The sequence below is a fragment of the Lissotriton helveticus genome, chromosome 5_1 (genome assembly GCF_964261635.1).
Source record: "Lissotriton helveticus chromosome 5_1, aLisHel1.1, whole genome shotgun sequence".
In the NCBI taxonomy this organism is placed as follows: domain Eukaryota; kingdom Metazoa; phylum Chordata; class Amphibia; order Caudata; family Salamandridae; genus Lissotriton; species Lissotriton helveticus.
This window is the reverse complement of record NC_136065.1, coordinates 1,184,097,703-1,184,115,731: the sequence shown is the minus strand read 5'-3', so window position 1 is coordinate 1,184,115,731 and position 18,029 is coordinate 1,184,097,703. Positions and strand designations below refer to the sequence as shown.

The 18,029-nt window shown below is 51.5% G+C and overlaps 1 protein-coding gene and 1 long non-coding RNA gene across 2 annotated transcripts; one reads left to right on the top strand and one right to left on the bottom strand.

Annotated features, from left to right (window-relative positions):
* The first annotated feature begins 5,669 nt into the window (after positions 1-5,669).
* LOC144755203 (zinc finger BED domain-containing protein 4-like) lies at positions 5,670-10,820 on the top strand. Its single transcript, XM_078643893.1, has 2 exons — positions 5,670-8,293; positions 10,556-10,820. Exon 1 carries the CDS (start codon positions 6,102-6,104, stop codon positions 8,286-8,288), a length of 2,187 nt encoding a protein of 728 aa, XP_078500019.1. The 5' UTR covers positions 5,670-6,101; the 3' UTR covers positions 8,289-8,293; positions 10,556-10,820.
* On the bottom strand, positions 8,300-11,354 carry LOC144755204 (uncharacterized). The gene is made up of 3 exons (XR_013594853.1): positions 11,288-11,354; positions 9,910-10,041; positions 8,300-9,203 (listed from the first exon to the last, which is right to left on the bottom strand). It is a non-coding gene; the product is annotated as an uncharacterized LOC144755204 (long non-coding RNA).
* Positions 11,355-18,029: the final 6,675 nt, after the last annotated feature.

The following is an 18,029-nucleotide window of genomic DNA, read 5'->3' as shown; positions in this document are numbered from 1 at the left end:
TAGAGTGTGGGGCGCTGCGGGGCGCTGTAGAGTGCGGGGCGCGGTGTGCTGTAGAGTGCGTGCAGTGCCTAATTTGTGCCGGTGCTTGCTCGTGCTTAGCATCGGCACTTAATTATCAGGGCCGGGTCTACACGAGTTTAGTGCCCTTAATTGATTTTATAGTATTACGTGGCGCACAGAGTGAGTGCAGCACTGCTGTTCTAGTCATAAGTCTTGTGCTGTTGTTACTGTAGAGTTATGTTCATTAAGTACTGTCTGCTTCACGACTAAGTCACAGCACACGTTTTTCACTTACTTTGTATTTGTCTAATAATGATCAATCTCATTATCTCTTGACAACGTGTTGAATGCAGAGGCAGCGGCTCAATGTTGCCAGCCCAGTGGGCGGGACACTGAGTTGGGCAGGGCTTTGGTGACGGTCTTCTGCGGGGGTGGGGCTGTGCGCGCGCATATGCTGCTTTGTCACCACGCCCCAGCATACCCGCACGGCCCTTCACCTCACCGAGTCATCATCGTGGATGGCCGCCCTCGTTCCCTCTGTGTACTGAGAAGTGAGCGCGATCTGAACGACGTTGGTGGTTATACCAAAGTTACAACCAGTCAGGCAGCACAGCTTCAGGTGAGGCAAGGCCTGGTGGTAGGCCTAATCATCAGTTAAAAATAAATAAAGGTACGCAGCAGCACGTACCAGTGAGGGCGAGGCTGCGGCCCTGCCCATATCAGTTAATGAAGCTGCGCAGCAGTCTGCCTAACAAAGTCGAGTAATGATTGTAATCCCGAGTGAGTGAGAGTCTGACTGTTTAATGTCTTTTTTGATTCGACTGATAATAATATGTTGATTGAGTGTGGCGTGCCTGTGGGTGATTATGATTATTCGATTCGACTGGTGATCACACTGATGATATATGTTGATGACGATGGCGTGGCCCAGACGCCCGGTGGCCACGGGCCCTTAGTTTGATGTTGAGGTTGGATTCTGTTTTGGTTTCCGTTTTACAAGTCTGTGGGTGACGGTGACCTAACCAGAAGACCGAAGGCTGAGTTTATGATGCCAATTTAGGACCATATTCCACATATTACCCATTATGTATTTTTGAATTATTATTTTGGGGTAGTTACCCAACTTTATTCTTCAAATTGCACTTAACAATTGGCACTGGTGGTTGTAATTAGACTATATAAGTCGTTTACCTTTCTTTTATGAATAAATATTTGATAAAAAATTAATGTAAATCTGAGATGACACTGGCAGTCGCAAGTTAAGCACTGTGAGCTCCAAGCCACCTACCTCGAATCCCTCTTCATCCTTTATGGTAAATAACGTGCATGCATCACCCTGCCATTCAGGACCCCTAAAGAAAAGGGGGTGTTGCTGATCCTGAGGGGGCCCAGACTTGGGTGTGCAGTGCCCTGAGGGTGGACCGAGTGCAGTAGGACTGGAAGGTTGCCCAGGTCCTGCTGGTGAGAGGGAGGGAGCTCAGCTGCCCTGGACATGCGTCGTGCTGTGCGGCCTCCGAGGCGTCGCACACTGACCAGCCTTCAGGTATTGCACACATGAGGAGGCAGCTGTCAGTGCGCACTTACACATGTGGACATGTCTAGACATGGCCACTAAATCGAAATACTCAAAAGATTTCCATGAGTACGCCTGGAACCCTGCAACAGTTGTCCAGACGTTCCAGGGAAAATGCATGTAAATTCCCAATAATCGATAATTTGCACCCATGTGCAGCTGTAAAACTGCAGCTGCAGATTTCTAGTTTTGTGTTAATCGAGACATGTTTCCGCCGGTGTTTTGAACACACCACCCACCCCAGTACACCTGCCACTAACATCTCTGAAATTACCAGCGGTTTTACCAGGTCATATCTTGATGCTGCCAGTGCCTCTACTGGTATTATCATAGCTGTTTCTTAGAGGTGCAAAGTGCAAAAGTTGATCATATAACCACCAGGTTACGACACTTAGTGCCACTTCCTCACATTGTTATGTGGTCGGCTAGAATTTCGGTGCTCGTTAGAACAGAAACCCTATTTATTAGTGTAAAGCAGTCCTTAAACCCTTCCTTCCCCCCTCAAGCACATTTAGACCCCAAGCGGTGCTAATGTGATTAGCGGCTCCTGTACAGTGCATAGTAGACACGCGCCGCGATTCGGGCTATGGCTGCTATCTGGATGGGGGGCCCCCCCTCAGCCCCGAGGTTGAAGGCATTTCCGGGATTTTATAAAGTGGCTGCAGGCAGCGCTCGCCGCTTCTGTCCTGCGGGTGGTGGACTGGGCCAAACTGACCACACCGGCTGCTGCCCTGTGCTTAGTACTACCCAGGAAGGTGGTGCACCTGGGCGGCTGCGCTGGATGGTGCACTGCCTGCTTGTGGAGGACAACCTCGGACGCGAAGAGGGCGAGGCCCATCCTTGAGCTGCATCTGGCACGGGTGCTCCAACTCAGCAGAGTTTGTTGGACATGCTTGCTTTCAGTAGCCTCTGATGTCATCAGGGGGATGGCCATGGCTGCCAAGGGAATTGCAGCTTTCGGACCCGTAGGACAAACAGTGTGGGGGGGTTGGGGCTGTGCACAGAAAGCAGCGTGCGCACTTTTTTTTCAGACTGCATTGCAAGCAATGCGCGTGCATTCGCTGCTTTGGCAATTAATTGGCACACCCCAGCATACCAGGCCTCACGACTGGCCTCCCCCTCACCTCTCACGACACCACCGAGTCACTCATGATTAACCCTGGGCGAAGAACTACGCTCCGTTCGCGGAGCTTGCGGAGTTTCGGCAGCTCCGCGTTCCGCGGAGAACGCGTAGCTGTCGATAACTCCGCGATCCGGTGCGTAGCGTAGTTCTCGCGCGCTGAATAACATTATCGCGTGCGCGGCAATGGCTTACCTTCGTTCTGCGTTCGTTTTTTCCTGGTCGCTTGTGCCACCATGTTTGGAAACACTCTCGCACAGTCCCGTGCGACTGTGCGAACGCGATAACGTCATTTTGATGCGAGATAGCGTCATAAGGACGCGCGAGGATGCTTTTTGGTAAGATCGAGTTGCCGAACACGCAGAAACTGCATTCTTGCACAGAATAACTCGCGAGCATGTTAAAACCATAATAAATTACCATTTTGGTTAGGAAAAAAAAGGCAAAAAACCTTAAAGTTGTACCTTTGGCTTTATTTTTAGGGGGGAAGGACCCCTCTTTTTGTTTCTACTCTTGTTTTGCAGAGTAAGGAGGAAGGGCTCTTGAGTTTACAACTTCCTGTTCCTGTCCACCAGGCTCCTCCCAGTGCTTTGTCCATGTGGTGCTCACTTTCCTTTGGATTTTGAGCTGGAAGGATCACTTTCTGTCTGTGTTGGCTGCATTACTGATTTACCTTGGATTTAATGAGGACTTTTTGAATTGGAATTCTCTTTTTCAAGTAAGTTTGTGTAATGTATGAGTGATGTAGACTTGTGCTTGTTTGATTTGATTTTTTTTTAACAACAGTATTCAATCCTGGAATTAAATTATTGATGGAGGCCTGTACTTTCATGAGGTCCCAAATTGTAAATTTTTTCTAACATTGCATTTTGTGGAATTTAAAATGTTTCTAATTTTTAAGCCAATATGTGACCCTAGTAGCTAGTACCCCATGTAGTTAGTGTGTAGGCATGCATGAGTTCATTTTATTAACTTTCTGTGGTTGGCCTGGCCATGTGTTGGCGGCCATTTAATGTTTCCAGCCACTTTGCTCTTGCCATAGGCCTCCAACCTTGTGGCCTACTCTGGCAGTAGGCCATAGGTACTACTCATAGGGTCATGAAAGTTAATCAACTGTTTTTGTGGTGTACCCTTAATGTGAAAAACATGGATGGCTTGGATTGATATAGAAAATCTTATTTTTATGTGTGGGGTATTTCTGGTTTTGGGTGTGTTTAAACTTTAAATACTCTGTCAATTTCTGCCATTAGGTAACCCTAGGAATACAGCTTGGGTAGTTTTGGTAACTTCGCACCATGTGAGCACGTGAACTTACATTTTTTGTCGTGTTCGCGCACTCAATGTACTTGCTCGGGAACGCGAACACGACTTTTTATTCCGTTCGCGCTGCCGAACATGCCGATTTAGCATTCTCGCGGACAATATGTCCCGAGTTGCATAAAAGTTTCTCAAAAATGTTGCAGGTCTTTCTTGTGCACCCAAAAAAACAGAATTTGTCATTTGGTTGTTGTTTTGGGAGCCTGGGCAGGGGTTTCTTTGTATGTGTTTTTGCGGTGTTATGTTTACAACCTCTGTCTTAGCCATGGGCTATTTATTCCTTGCACATTAACCTGTCATGTGCAGCAGGCATCCTCGTTTTTCTGTCCATATTGGTATCTATAGGCCTGCTTCACTTTATTGGTTCTTTCTGGACTTCATGTGGCCTTTGAGCTGTGGTGCTGCTGGACTGGTATTATTAGTCTTCTGTTTTGTCTTTTATACATTGACCTGTGTGTCTTTCAATTGTTCATGTTGCCTTACTGCTTGTTTGACTGATGTTGTTCTGCCTTCTTTACTTGTAGGTGCACAAAAAAGACTGAGGAGGTGCTGGTTGTTTTTTCATCCATCGCTCGTTCTACCGCCAGACGGACGTCCTTCAGTTGTACGCCACGTGTGGTGTGTGACTCATCTGACCAGACATCTCTGCAATTTGTGCTGCTGTGAGCTGACTGACATCAGAAGAAGATGGGCCCTAAGAAAGCTACCAGGTCCTCCACCACAAAGAAAGTTGCTGCGAAGAAGGAACAGCAGAAGGAAGTGTCACTTAAGTCTGGTATGGACCCCAAAACCAAAACCTTTTTTGGCACCCCAAAAGGTACGCCTGCAGCAGCGGGGTCTGGGGTGCAAGCTGGGACCAGCACATCTGCATTAGTGGGGGCAAGCCAGCATCCCAGGGCCAAGCACATGATGAGGGTCGAAGAGGTAGCCAGCCTTCTGCTTGCGAGCAGTGATACTGAGCCAGAACTAAACTTATCGCTGTCTCAAAGTAGTACACAATCCACGCAAGATGGAAGTGCTCAACAACCACCGCCAGCAGTAGATGTTCAACAACCACAACCACCGCCCGCAATAGGAGTTGTTCACCCACAACCACAACCACTTCCCGCAACAGTTGTTGAACAACCACAACCACCGCCCGCAACAGTTGTTGTTGAAAAACCCCAGCCCGCAATAGTACTTCCTCAAGAACAACAACCACCATCTCCGCACCAAATAGTAGTAGTTGTTCCTCCCGAAGTCGGGGCAGTTCAGGAAGTAGAGCCTCCTTCCGAGCAAGAAGAAGAGGAAGCCACTTCTGTAGGTGATCTATTTCCTTCGAATTCACCAAGGGAAAGGAGGGTTAGTGCATCGAGTTCTTCGCAAAGCATCCCTTCCGATGACCTTGATACGGATTGGCAGCCACAACTATCTGCGCATTCAAAGGAGAGACATCCCAAGAAGACCATGCTAGGAAAAAGGAAGTTTCCAGGCAGGCTTGAACTTATGGAGGTCGATGTAGGTGAGCAGGATACTGCTGGTGATAAAGACGGGTCTGACACTGTCATCATCACAAGCGTTATTCCTGGTGCAGAGGATGTAGAGACAAACATTTTCACCCTATCCAGAAATGCTGCAATGACTGATGAGCAGGTACCATGCATAACTCCTACACACTCAACACCCACAGTAACACCAGCTCCAATTTTTTCAACAGCGAAGGCCCGGCAGCATCCGACATCCAGCAGAAGCGCCACTTCAACAGAAGGAGGTAGTGGCAGTACTAGGACTGAGCTGTCCCATAGTCAAATTCCACAATCCTCCAGTCCATCCGGCATTGGCAGTGGGTCCTCCTCTTCCTATGGCAGGAGACAAAAGTTTACCTCCCCAGTGTGGGACTTCTTTACGGTTCACCCAGTTCAGGAGAACATTGCTGTATGCACCATTTGTCATGCCAATGTTAGTCGTGGTAAGCTTGGTACAAACTATGGGACTGGAGGCCAAACGACCCATTTGAAAAAAACACACGTGATCAGGTGGGAGAACCACCTTGCAAGCTTAAAAAATGTTAGCACTCGTGTTGGTGGGGATACAGTGGTACAAGGTCCACTCATGGTTGATCAGGAGGTAGAAGAAGAGGGAGACGATGACCTTCTATCTAGGAGTGGTACACAATCGACCCCTGTCGCCAGCACTGGAGTGGTAAAGACCACATCCTCCGCATCTGCAACTTCTCAGTGGCACCAGAGTCAGCTGGAAACACCAAGGAGTGCAAAGTCTGCGATGCAAGGTGGTCCGTCTAGCACAACTCAAAGACATGCAAAGCAGCTTACCATTCCTAGCATGTTAAGGCAGGAGGGAAAGTACGAGCGGAACCACCCAGTAGCACGTTTATACAATGCCAAACTTGCGAAAATGTTAGCACTGGACCTTCTCCCATTTTCATTTGTTGAGGCTGTTGGATTTCTGGAATTAGTGGCAACCCTCTGCCCAAAATGGAACGTTCCCAGTCGCTACTATTTTGCCCGAGTGGCTGTTCCAGCACTACACCACGATGTGCTGGAATTGATTGGGAAAGCCTTACAACAGAGTGTTGTCCATTGTATCCACCTGACAACAGACATGTGGAGCAGTTGCGATGCTACAGATTTCATGTGCATCACCGCACACTGGATCTCTTTTGCAGGTGTTAAAGACAAGTTAACTTCAGGCCTCCGTGACGTTGCTGGAATTTTTAATGATACGCGCAGACATGCAACTATAGCCATGTTTGGTATGGACAAAAGTCATACTGCTGAAAACATTTTGTCTGACTTTAATGACAAGGTCTTTGAATGGCTGAAACCAAGAGGCCTTAAGATTGGTTTTGTTTCCACCGACAATGGCAGTAATGTAGTGAAGGCAATGAGAGAAGGACATTATTTCAGGGTACCCTGTTTGGCACACTGCATAAACTTAGTCGTGCAAGACTTTCTGAAAAATGAAGCCAAAGTCAGCAACATAATGGCCATCTGCAGAAGAATATGCACGCACTTTAACCATTCTTTCAAAGGACGGAAGCTGCTACGGGTCATTCAGCAAGAGCATAGGTTGCCAGTCAAAGCACTGATACAGGAGGTCCCAACACGTTGGAACTCAACTTATTTCATGCTTGAGCGTCTCTTTGAGCAGTACATCCCACTGAATGCTTATGTCATGTCAAGAAGATTAGGGGATCCTACTGTTAATCTTAAAGCCCTGACCATTGAGATGTGGCAGTGGGACCTCATTAAATGCATCACAGAGATGCTACAACCCTTTGAGGTCTTCACACGTGCAGTTAGCAGGGAGGACTGTACTATGGGCCAAGCCATCCCATTGTTGTACATGCTTGAGCAACAGGTGAAGGAGGTCTGTGAAACATACGAAGGTGACGAACAAAAAGTTGATGCATATACCTTAGCCAAGGGCTTAGTCAACCGCTTGTGTGAAAATGTAAGGCTCAACAATATTGTGTCAGGTGAACATTACATAACTGCAACAATCTTGGATCCACGGTACAAATTATTTGTCAGCAGTAACGAAGTAATTCCATTTTCAGATGAGGATGTTGACAAGTACAAAACTTCCATAGCTGCGGAAGCTAATGAGTTAGAAACTGAACGGCTGTTACTTAAAGGCCTGCCACTGCCAGCCCAGGCCAGTCCAAGTACTCCTGACGCAAGTTCTTCACAGCGTGAGAGCAGTGCGTCTGCTTTCCAGCAGGCACCAACAGTACCAAAAGCAGCACCTACACGATCTGATTCAGCAGACCCAACCAAAAGCATAACTGCTTTTTTTATACAGAAAGGGATGGGTAAGTCCGTTGCTGTTGCAAAGGGAAAAGAGGACCAGCAAAGCCGAGCACCAATGAACATTGAGCGGATGGTTCAGGCCTATCTGGATGACACAACAGAGGTGTTCATGGAGCAAAGCCCATTGGTCTATTGGTATGAAAGAAGGAGACAGTGGCCAGTGCTGAGCAGGCTGGCGATAAAGTATCTGGCTTGTCCTGTAGCCAGTGTCTCCTCTGAGCGGGTTTTCAGTGCTGCTGGTGCCATTGTCACATCGAAAAGGACTAGTCTCTCCCCCAAAAGCGTGGAGCGGCTGACAATGATAAAAATGAATCAACGCTTCATACCACCAGACTATCAAGTACGTGAATCACCGCCGGATGAAGAAAGCGAGTGTGAAGAAGACGTCCTCACTACTGGGTTACATGACCTACTTCTGTCTGAACGCACAGAGTTTGAGGACGAGCTCCTCTTCCCTGACAACTAGGACAGGTATGTTAAAGGAATGATGCAATGCATTGCATAGGATTGTTTAGCCGACTCTGAGCAAATGTGCATGGAATTAAAGTATGCTAGTAGTAACTTCAGACTCACGTGATGGGCAATTTTCCCATGTTATTTAATAATATAAATTATTTATGCACTTGTGACCCTACTACTACAGGTGCAGTCAGTACTTAATTTATCGTTCGTAGTGCATGTTCATGTTGCACAACGTACATTATTTGGTGAAACAGTCCCCCCTCCACCCCCCCAACAAACACAAATGAACTTCAAATGTTTTCTTGTGAAAATAATATCTTTGTTTTATTTTTATATTTTAATAATGATAATAGAAAAATAAAATATATAACAAATGTAACCCCCTGACCCAGAGCTGTCCCTCCCTACCCTCCCCTAACCCCAACCAAATTTCAACCCAAATGTACACCCCAACTCCCACATCCCACCCACCAACAAAAGGATTAAAAAAGGGGCAAAAAACAGGGTCCATTTCAAAGCCGGCGGGCTTTCAGGTGTTTGTCCACCAGTATTTTGACACGCTCCTCTAGACCGTCCTCCTGCTTCTTCCGCTCCTCCTCCAACTTCGCTACCCGGCGGAGAATCTTTGCTTTGAAAGCACGGCACCTACACTTGCATGCATGTGGTTGTTGTTGTTGTTGTGGGGGGGCCGCCGAAGATGTAACAATGCGGCGGCGGGCGGCTGCCTGACCACGGCGACGTAGTCCTGCAGGCTTGGGGCCCGGGGCATTGGAAGAGGCAGCAGCTGCTGCCGCCGCCTCCTCCTCCTCCTCCTCGGCCTGATCCACCAGCCGGCGGTAGGCCTCTACAATTGCCTGCAGTTTCCGCTGCCGGGCCCGGACTGCCAACTCCTTCCTGGTTGGTTTTTGGGAAGGAGTAACTATAAAGAAAGAAACAGAATTGTTAATCCAAACTCCCCGCAAATCAAGAACACAACATTGATTCAACACATAGTGGGCGGCACAGTAGCACTAGCAAGCAAGCTGAGTACCAGAAATAGTGTTGCGTCTATCTTGAACATTCTACAGCCTCTATTAATTTTTCGGACTTTTTGTCACGGCTTTATGTCTGCCCTATTAGCATGGGTGTACTTCAACGGTCACACACATTAGAACGAACACCTGTCTTTTACATATCTCTTTTTGTTCCGGGAAGGCGGGAACACTCTCAAAGTAACATTAATTAACAGGGGGCAGCTAGTAGCACATGTCTAGTAAAGACTATAATACTTTATACCGCGCAACAAACCTTATTTGGTTTGTGTTTCACCAGCAACGACCCATGCACCCAGTCGTCCCCTCCTTCCCTTGCCTTTGGGTTTGCCCAAAACACCGCAGCTGCTGAGACTATCCACTAACCACCGGTATTGGGTGTGTCTCCCAACCACGCTGGCAGCTGTGTTTTCCCCTTTACATGCTTTAACAACAACCCATGCATCCGAATGCTATCAGGCACTTGCATTACTGTAGTGGTAATGCTTAGCATGCTAATGACAAGTAAAGGTAACATATATTTTCCAGTAGAGTACAGTGAGAAAGTTTTCCCCTCCCACCAAGTAATGCAGATCACTATTGAATGTAACTTACCATCGCCCGCCGCTGTTGGCTCCCCCCCCACTGCTGCTGGTGTAGGTGCCTCTGTTCCTCCTGTCCCCGCCGGGAGCGCTGAAGCAGCGCCGCTGTCCCCGTCGGCACTGGTCGATGGTAAGGGTTCTGCACCTATAAAAATAAGTACGCCTTTTTAGATGGATGCACAGCCCCCTTTGTACTTGTTCACCAAGAATGGAGTTCTTCAAAACAGTTAAGTCCAACGTACGTAATCAGTATGAGTCCACATTGCATAGTACAGCAGAGTCACTACACATATTATTAGCATTCATTGTTATGGTATGGTACCCAAGCTCATCTCATCTGTCCTGCTACTCTAGTCCTTGGAAATTGGAAGTGAACTATGTAACCTTTGTACATCAATGTATCCAGTTTTGCGCATGTGTTAACTCGCAGCTTGTTGCGCAGTACGAGAAGACGCTCTGGGGCAACACATCATTGTTCAATGCATACACCTGAAGAGGTGGGAAAGTAAAAGGGCCCGTATTTAAGTTTTCTATGTGGATTGTGGGATACAGTTTGCTTACAGGTTACACAACTTCTTTTTAGCATGGCTGCATAAAACTGGCATAAATGTATTTAATACTGTCTAACGTGCACCACTTTTGTCATTATTTTTCGGCAGGTGAGAAGATTGCCTTCTACGAAGCGGACATTTCCATAGCTTACAAAAAAAGAGGAATATCTGACCAGTATACGTTGGTGAGAGGTCTCCGATAGTTGCCACATTTCCCTATTGTGCACTAGTAGCTGTACAAATGTTGATTACTTTATTATGCCTGTTTTAACTCTGGATTTTTTCTGGTGGGCCCTTCAACGTATTGGACGGAAGCACTTAAAAACATTGATGTTACTTACTTACTTCTAACAAAATAAAGCTTTTGAATGACCACTTTGACTCTGAAGTTTATTTTCAGTGTCTGTTGTCTTAGAGACTCACACGAGTGAGTGAGCAAAAGGGGGTTTCTTAGGTAACGGTTTGTGTCCTAAAAGCATTCGGCATCTTGGTATTGGGGTTCAGGAGTGTGATTTGAACAATAGACCAATGACTCAGGCCATATAGGCTGACGTTCAGTGAATTGTGCGTTCCTCAGAGTTCTGTGACTGAGGTGTAAGTAAGGTCCAACCTGCCTATCAGTACCAACAACATCCAATTTTCGTGTGCATAGTTACATAGTTGTGTAATATGTATATAACTCCATAGGAGATAGAAGAATACCCACAAGACTAGTAGTGGTATACTAACGTTTACAAAAATACTAGACAAACATCATTCTGGATGCCTACTTGGTTGCTGTCAATTGACAAAGCACTGCAGACACATTACAGAGGAAAAAACAAGCACTGTTGGACTTACTGGGGACAGCAGCAGGATCCTCAGTAGAGGAGCTCTGTGTAACTGGTGGTTCACCCGCCGACTCGGTCCCTGTATTCTGCTTGCCCCTGGATTCTGTGGTTCATGTAAAAATTAAAATAATAAACATAGATAAATACATTGAGTGATGTGAAACATAGACATAATTGCAAATCACACTGCTACAGTGGAACAGAGCCGGAGGCAACAAATCCATGCCAGGGGCCGCAACGCAAATATGTATCCATCCTTAGAGTATTATTACATTAAGGATATCTATTGGTGCGGTGGCCCCTGAAGTTTGGTGCCCCTGTGCAGTTGCACAGCTTGCACATGCCCCCTAGAGCCGGCCCTGGCTGAGGTAAGAAGAACAAAGTAACGTTAGCATTCTTTGCAAGAAAAGGATTCCATTCATGCAGAAGAGAAGGCCGTGAAAAAAATGCTACAATATGCAAACAACGTACAATTAATAATTATCCATCCACCGCTATTTCACTGACGGACAAAGGAAGGACAAGACTCTATTAATAGCATTAACTAACTCCAGTTCTCAGCAATAAAGAAAATCTCACATCAATAAACAGCAACAGCTAGCGCCAAGTTGAAACAACACGCAAGAGCCAGTGAAGAAGAAGAACACTGTCATACAATGACAGTAGATATACCGGAATACATCGCAAATGTAACTAGGGGCAACAGTCATCGCGTTACTTATTCAGCCAATATTTACAAAGATACAATAACAATATTTAGACAACTATATATCTATATATGTATATATATATATATATATATATATAATCTATATGTATATAAATATATATATATATATATATATATATATATATATATACACACTTTATTTTTGGGGTAGCCACTCACCAAGACCCACAACCTCCACACCAAGCAGGTCCAACAGGTCCTGCTCCCGGTCCAAAATGTCGGCCCAGCGGTGGGACAGCTGATGGTGGGTACGCCGGATACCGGAGCAGCGGAAGACTGCACGGCGCACCTTCGCCCACCGCCGGAGACGCTCTTCAATGTGCTGGTATCCGGAGCCGGGCCTGCCGCCTGCTGCCAAAGTCAAGGGGAGGTGACGTTGGATAAAAAAGACCAGGGCGGCCAACTCCTCCTCCCCAAAAAGTTGGCGGGGCGTCACTCCTGCCGGGCGCATTCTGCCGCAAGGCAGCCTGGTTTTTTTAGGCACAGCCGCCTTGCCCTTTGAGCCGCCGATTCTGCTGGCACCCTTCACCATGGTTCTGGGTGGAGGGGAGAAGGAAAGTTGAAGACAAAAAGGTTAGGGGAAGAAAGAAGAAAGATAAAAGAAGGAAGTAATATAAAACAAGAGAAAAGTTGCAAAAAAAGTGGTAAAAGTAAAAGCAAAATGAGAAATATAAACCTAGGCACAGACAGAAATAGGTAAGAAGTAAAGAAAGTTAGAAAAACTGAGGGAAAAGACCAGGATGGAAGAGATAGGAGTGAGATGCTGAAGTAGGCCCAAAACCATAGCCAGAGTGTGAAATCGAAGATGGCTCTGCCCGTCGCGACCGCCGCGGTAAGTTCGCGCGATATTTGACGCGATCACGCACTTTGGCAGTGCGAACGAGAAGATGAGTTCCCGAACATGTCTAACACAACGCGAACACGTTACTTGTGACCCGGACCGGAAATAAGGGAACGCAAGCGGGCGGGACAAACCTCATTGAGTAACTTAGCGCGCTAGCTATCGCGAGCATGCAGGCAGCGCCCCGAACACGCGCACCGCGCTCCCGAAGACGAAAAACGGCGCGCGAACGGGTCTAGCAACCTACTACGCATGTCCGCGGAGCTACACGTAGCTCGCGGAGTGCAAGTGCGTCTTCGCGTAGCTTCGCGGAGTGCGGCTACGCGAACTACGCCCAGGGTTACTCATGATAATACTGGCCATTCAGTTCAAGATTGAAAAACAGTTCATTCAGCAGCGTTGGTTCAGGACGGGTTCACTAAGTGAAGTGTCAGTGAAATGTAAGTAAGTCTGTGTGAAACAAACTGAAAGTAAGTCAATAGCAAGAAGCGCAAACAGCGGGCCAGGCCGGACAACGTTGTTGGTGTTGAGGAGTAGCCCGGCCGTAGGCTAGCGTAGCTGCGGCCAGCAGTGAGTGAATACTACTGAACTGGAACAGTCTAAAAATTGTACCTTTGAACTCATAGACTCTGTTAAATATGGCATACCCTACCCCAGTATTGTCAATCAGCACATACAGCACTGACATTTTCCCTTTTCAATGCATTAGTGATTTTAGCAAATGTATTCCAAACTTGTGCTTTAAATGCACTTTTGATTTAATCTTTTTCAAAATGTTCATAGGGCAGGGGATTGAGGAACCTCCTATCAAAACCTTACTATGAGGAAGGCTCCCTTGCAGACATTCAGATCAGGTATATAGTACATCTGACATTTAGCAGTGCCAGTTGGAGATGTGAGTGGAGCTAATATAGTAAGTGGGTGGAGCCAGTGGAAAGTGGGTGGAGCCAGTGGAAAGTGGGTGTGGCCTCCAGACAAACATTTGAGCACCAGCGCTTCATATTTTACAAATTAAGCACTGAGTGCGGGGCGCTGTAGAGTGCGGGGCGCTGTAGAGTCCGGGGCGCTGTAGAGTCCGGGGCACTAACAAATATGTAGTCACACGCTATAAATCTTAAAAAACCAGCTGCCCCATAACCAGTAAGAACGAAACTGAAACTTACAAACTGCAACAAACTAACAAACTGTGGAAGTGTGTGTGTAAATCTGATTCTGCGCTGTAGAGCGCGGGGCGCTGCGGGTCACTGTAGAGTGCGGGGCGCTGTAGGGTGCTGTGCTGTAGGGTGCGGGGCGCTGTAGGGTGCGGGGCGCTGCAGGGTGCGGGGCGCTGCAGGGTGCGGGGCGCTGCAGGGTGCGGGGCGCTGCAGGGTGCGGGGCGCTGCAGGGTGCGCTGTAGAGTGCGGGGCGCTGTAGAGTGCGGGGCGCTGTAGAGTGCGGGGCGCTGTAGAGTGCGGGGCGCTGTAGAGTGCGGGGCGCTGTAGAGTGCGGGGCGCTGTAGAGTGCGGGGCACTGCGGTGCACTGTAGAGTGCATGGCGCTGTAGAGTGCATGGCGCTGTAGAGTGCATGGCGCTGCGGGGCGCTGAGAGGGTGGTGCTCTGTAGAGTGCGGGGCGCTGTAGAGTGCGGGGCGCTGTAGAGTGCGGGGCGCTGTAGAGTGCGGGGCACTGCGGGGCGCTGTCGAGCGCAGGGCGCTGTAGAGTGCATGGCGCTGCGGGGCGCTGAGAGCGTGCGTGCGCTGTAGAGTGCGTGCGCTGTAGAGTGCGGGCGCTGTAGAGCGCGGGCGCTGCAGAGCGCTGTAGAGCACGTTGCGCTGTAGAGCGCGGGGCGCTGTAGAGCGTGGGGCGCTGTAGAGCGCGTGGCGCTGTAGAGCGCGCGGCGCTGTAGAGTATGGGGCGCTGCGGTGCGCTGTAGAGTGCGGTGCGGTGCGCTGCGGGCGCTGTAGAGTGCGGGGCGCTAACAAATATGTAGGCACACGCTATAAATCTTAAAAAGCCAGCTGCCCCATAACCAGTAAGAACGAAACTGAAACTTACAAACTAACAAACTGTGGAAGTGTGTGTGTAAATCTGATTCTGCGCTGTAGGGCGCTGCGGGGCGCTGTAGGGTGCGGGGCGCTGCAGGGTGCGGGGCGCTGCAGAGTGCGGGGCGCTGCAGAGTGCGGGGCGCTGCAGAGTGCGCTGTAGAGTGCGGGGCGCTGTAGAGTGCGGGGCGCTGTAGAGTGCGGGGCGCTGTAGAGTGCGGGGCGCTGTAGAGTGCGGGGCGCTGTAGAGTGCGGGGCGCTGTAGAGTGCATGGCGTTGCGGGGCGCTGAGAGCGTGGTGCGCTGTAGAGTGTGCGCTGTAGAGTGCGGGGCGCTGTAGAGTGCGGGGCGCTGTAGAGTGCGGGGCGCTGTAGAGTGCGGGGCGCTGTAGAGTGCGGGGCACTGCGGGGCGCTGTCGAGCGCGGGGCGCTGTAGAGTGCATGGCGCTGCGGGCGCTGAGAGCGTGCGTGCGCTGTAGAGTGCGGGGCACTGTAGAGTGCGGGGCGCTGCAGAGTGCGGGGCGCTGCAGAGTGCGGGGCGCTGCAGGGTGCGGGGCGCGGCAGGGTGCGGGGCGCGGCAGGGTGCGGGACGCGGCAGGGTGCGGGGCGCGGCAGGGTGCGGGGCGCTGCAGAGTGCGCTGTAGAGTGTGGTGCGCTGTAGAGTGCGCTGTAGAGTGTGGTGCGCTGTAGAGTGCGCTGTAGAGTGTGGTGCGCTGTAGAGTGCGCTGTAGTGCGGTGCGCTGTAGAGTGCGCTGTAGAGTGCGATGCGCTGTAGAGTGCGGTGCGCTGTAGAGTGCGGGGCACTGTAGAGTGCATGGCGCTGTAGAGTACATGGCGCTGTAGAGTACATGGCGCTGCGGGGCGCTGAGAGCGTGGTGCGCTGTAGAGTGCGTGCGGGGCACTGCGGGGCACTGTAGAGTGCATGGCGCTGTAGAGTACATGGCGCTGCGGGGCGCTGAGAGGGTGGTGCTCTGTAGAGTGCGGGGCGCTGTAGAGTGCGGGGCGCTGTAGAGTGCGGGGCGCTGTAGAGTGCGGGGCACTGTAGGGCGCTGTCGAGCGCAGGGCGCTGTAGAGTGCATGGCGCTGCGGGGCGCTGAGAGCGTGCGTGCGCTGTAGAGTGCGTGCGCTGTAGAGTGCGTGCGCTGTAGAGTGCGTGCGCTGTAGAGCGCGGGCGCTGCAGAGCGCTGTAGAGCACGTTGCGCTGTAGAGCGCGGGGCGCTGTAGAGCGTGGGGCGCTGTAGAGCGCGTGGCGCTGTAGAGCGCGCGGCGCTGTAGAGTATGGGGCGCTGCGGTGCGCTGTAGAGTGCGGTGCGGTGCGCTGCGGGCGCTGTAGAGTGCGGGGCGCTAACAAATATGTAGGCACACGCTATAAATCTTAAAAAGCCAGCTGCCCCATAACCAGTAAGAACGAAACTGAAACTTACAAACTAACAAACTGTGGAAGTGTGTGTGTAAATCTGATTCTGCGCTGTAGGGCGCTGCGGGGCGCTGTAGGGTGCGGGGCGCTGCAGAGTGCGGGGCGCTGCAGAGTGCGGGGCGCTGCAGAGTGCGGGGCGCTGTAGAGTGCGGGGCACTGCGGGGCGCTGTCGAGCGCGGGGCGCTGTAGAGTGCATGGCGCTGCGGGCGCTGAGAGCGTGCGTGCGCTGTAGAGTGCGGGGCACTGTAGAGTGCGGGGCGCTGCAGGGTGCGGGGCGCTGCAGGGTGCGGGGCGCTGCAGGGTGCGGGGCGCGGCAGGGTGCGGGGCGCAGCAGGGTGCGGGGCGCGGCAGGGTGCGGGGCGCTGCAGAGTGCGCTGTAGAGTGCGCTGTAGAGTGTGGTGCGCTGTAGAGTGCGCTGTAGAGTGTGGTGCGCTGTAGAGTGCGCTGTAGAGTGTGGTGCGCTGTAGAGTGCGCTGTAGTGCGGTGCGCTGTAGAGTGCGCTGTAGAGTGCGGTGCGCTGTAGAGTGCGGGGCACTGTAGAGTGCATGGCGCTGTAGAGTACATGGCGCTGCGGGGCGCTGAGAGCGTGGTGCGCTGTAGAGTGCGTGCGGGGCACTGCGGGGCACTGTAGAGTGCATGGCGCTGTAGAGTACATGGCGCTGCGGGCGCTGCAGAGCGCGGGGCGCTGTAGAGCGCAGGGCGCTGTAGAGCGCAGGGCACTGCAGAGTGCGGTGCGGGCGCTGTAGAGTGCGGGGCGCTGTAGAGTGCGGGGCGCTGTAGAGTGCGGGGCGCTGTAGAGTGCGGGGCGCTGTAGAGTGCGGTGCGCTGCGGGCGCCGCAGAGTGCGGGGCGCTGCAGAGTGCGGGGCGCTGCAGAGTGCGGGGCGCTGCAGAGTGCGCTGCAGAGTGTGGTGCGCTGTAGAGTGCGCTGCAGAGTGTGGTGCGCTGTAGAGTGCGCTGCAGAGTGCGGTGCGCTGTAGAGTGCGGGGCACTGCGGGGCGCTGTAGAGTGTGGGCGCTGTAGAGTGCGCTGTAGAGCGCGCTGCGCTGTAGAGTGCGCTGCGCTGTAGAGTGCGCTGCGCTGTAGAGTGCGCTGTAGAGTGCGGTGTAGAGTGCGGGGCGCTGTAGAGTGCGGGGCGCTGTAGAGTGCGGGGCGCTGTAGAGTGCGGGGCGCTGTAGAGTGCGGGGCGCTGTAGAGTGCGGTGTAGAGTACGGTGCGCTGTTGAGTGCGGTGCGCTGTAGAGTGCGGGGCCCTGCGGGGAGCTGTGAGTATGGTGCGCTGTAGAGTGGGTGCGCTGTAGAGTGCGGGGCGCTGTAGAGTGCGGGGCACTGCGGGGCGCTGTCGAGCGCGGGGCGCTGTAGAGTGCGTGCGCTGTAGAGTGTGTGCGCTGTAGAGTGCGTGCGCTGCAGAGCGCGGGGCGCTGCAGAGCGCTGTAGAGCGCTGTAGAGTGTGTGGCGCTGTAGAGCGCGGTGTAGAGAGCGTGGCGCTGTAGAGCGCGGTGTAGAGTGCGTGGCGCTGTAGAGCGCGGTGTAGAGTGCGTGGCGCTGTAGAGCGCGGTGTAGAGTGCGTGGCGCTGTAGAGCACGGTGTAGAGTGCGGGGCGCTGCAGAGTGCGGGGCGCTGCAGAGTGCGGGGCGCTGCAGAGTGCGGGGCGCTGTAGAGTGCGGGGCGCTGTAGAGTGCGGGGCGATGCGGGGTGCTGTAGAGTGCGGGGCGCTGCGGGCGGTGTCGAGCGCGGGGCGCTGTCGAG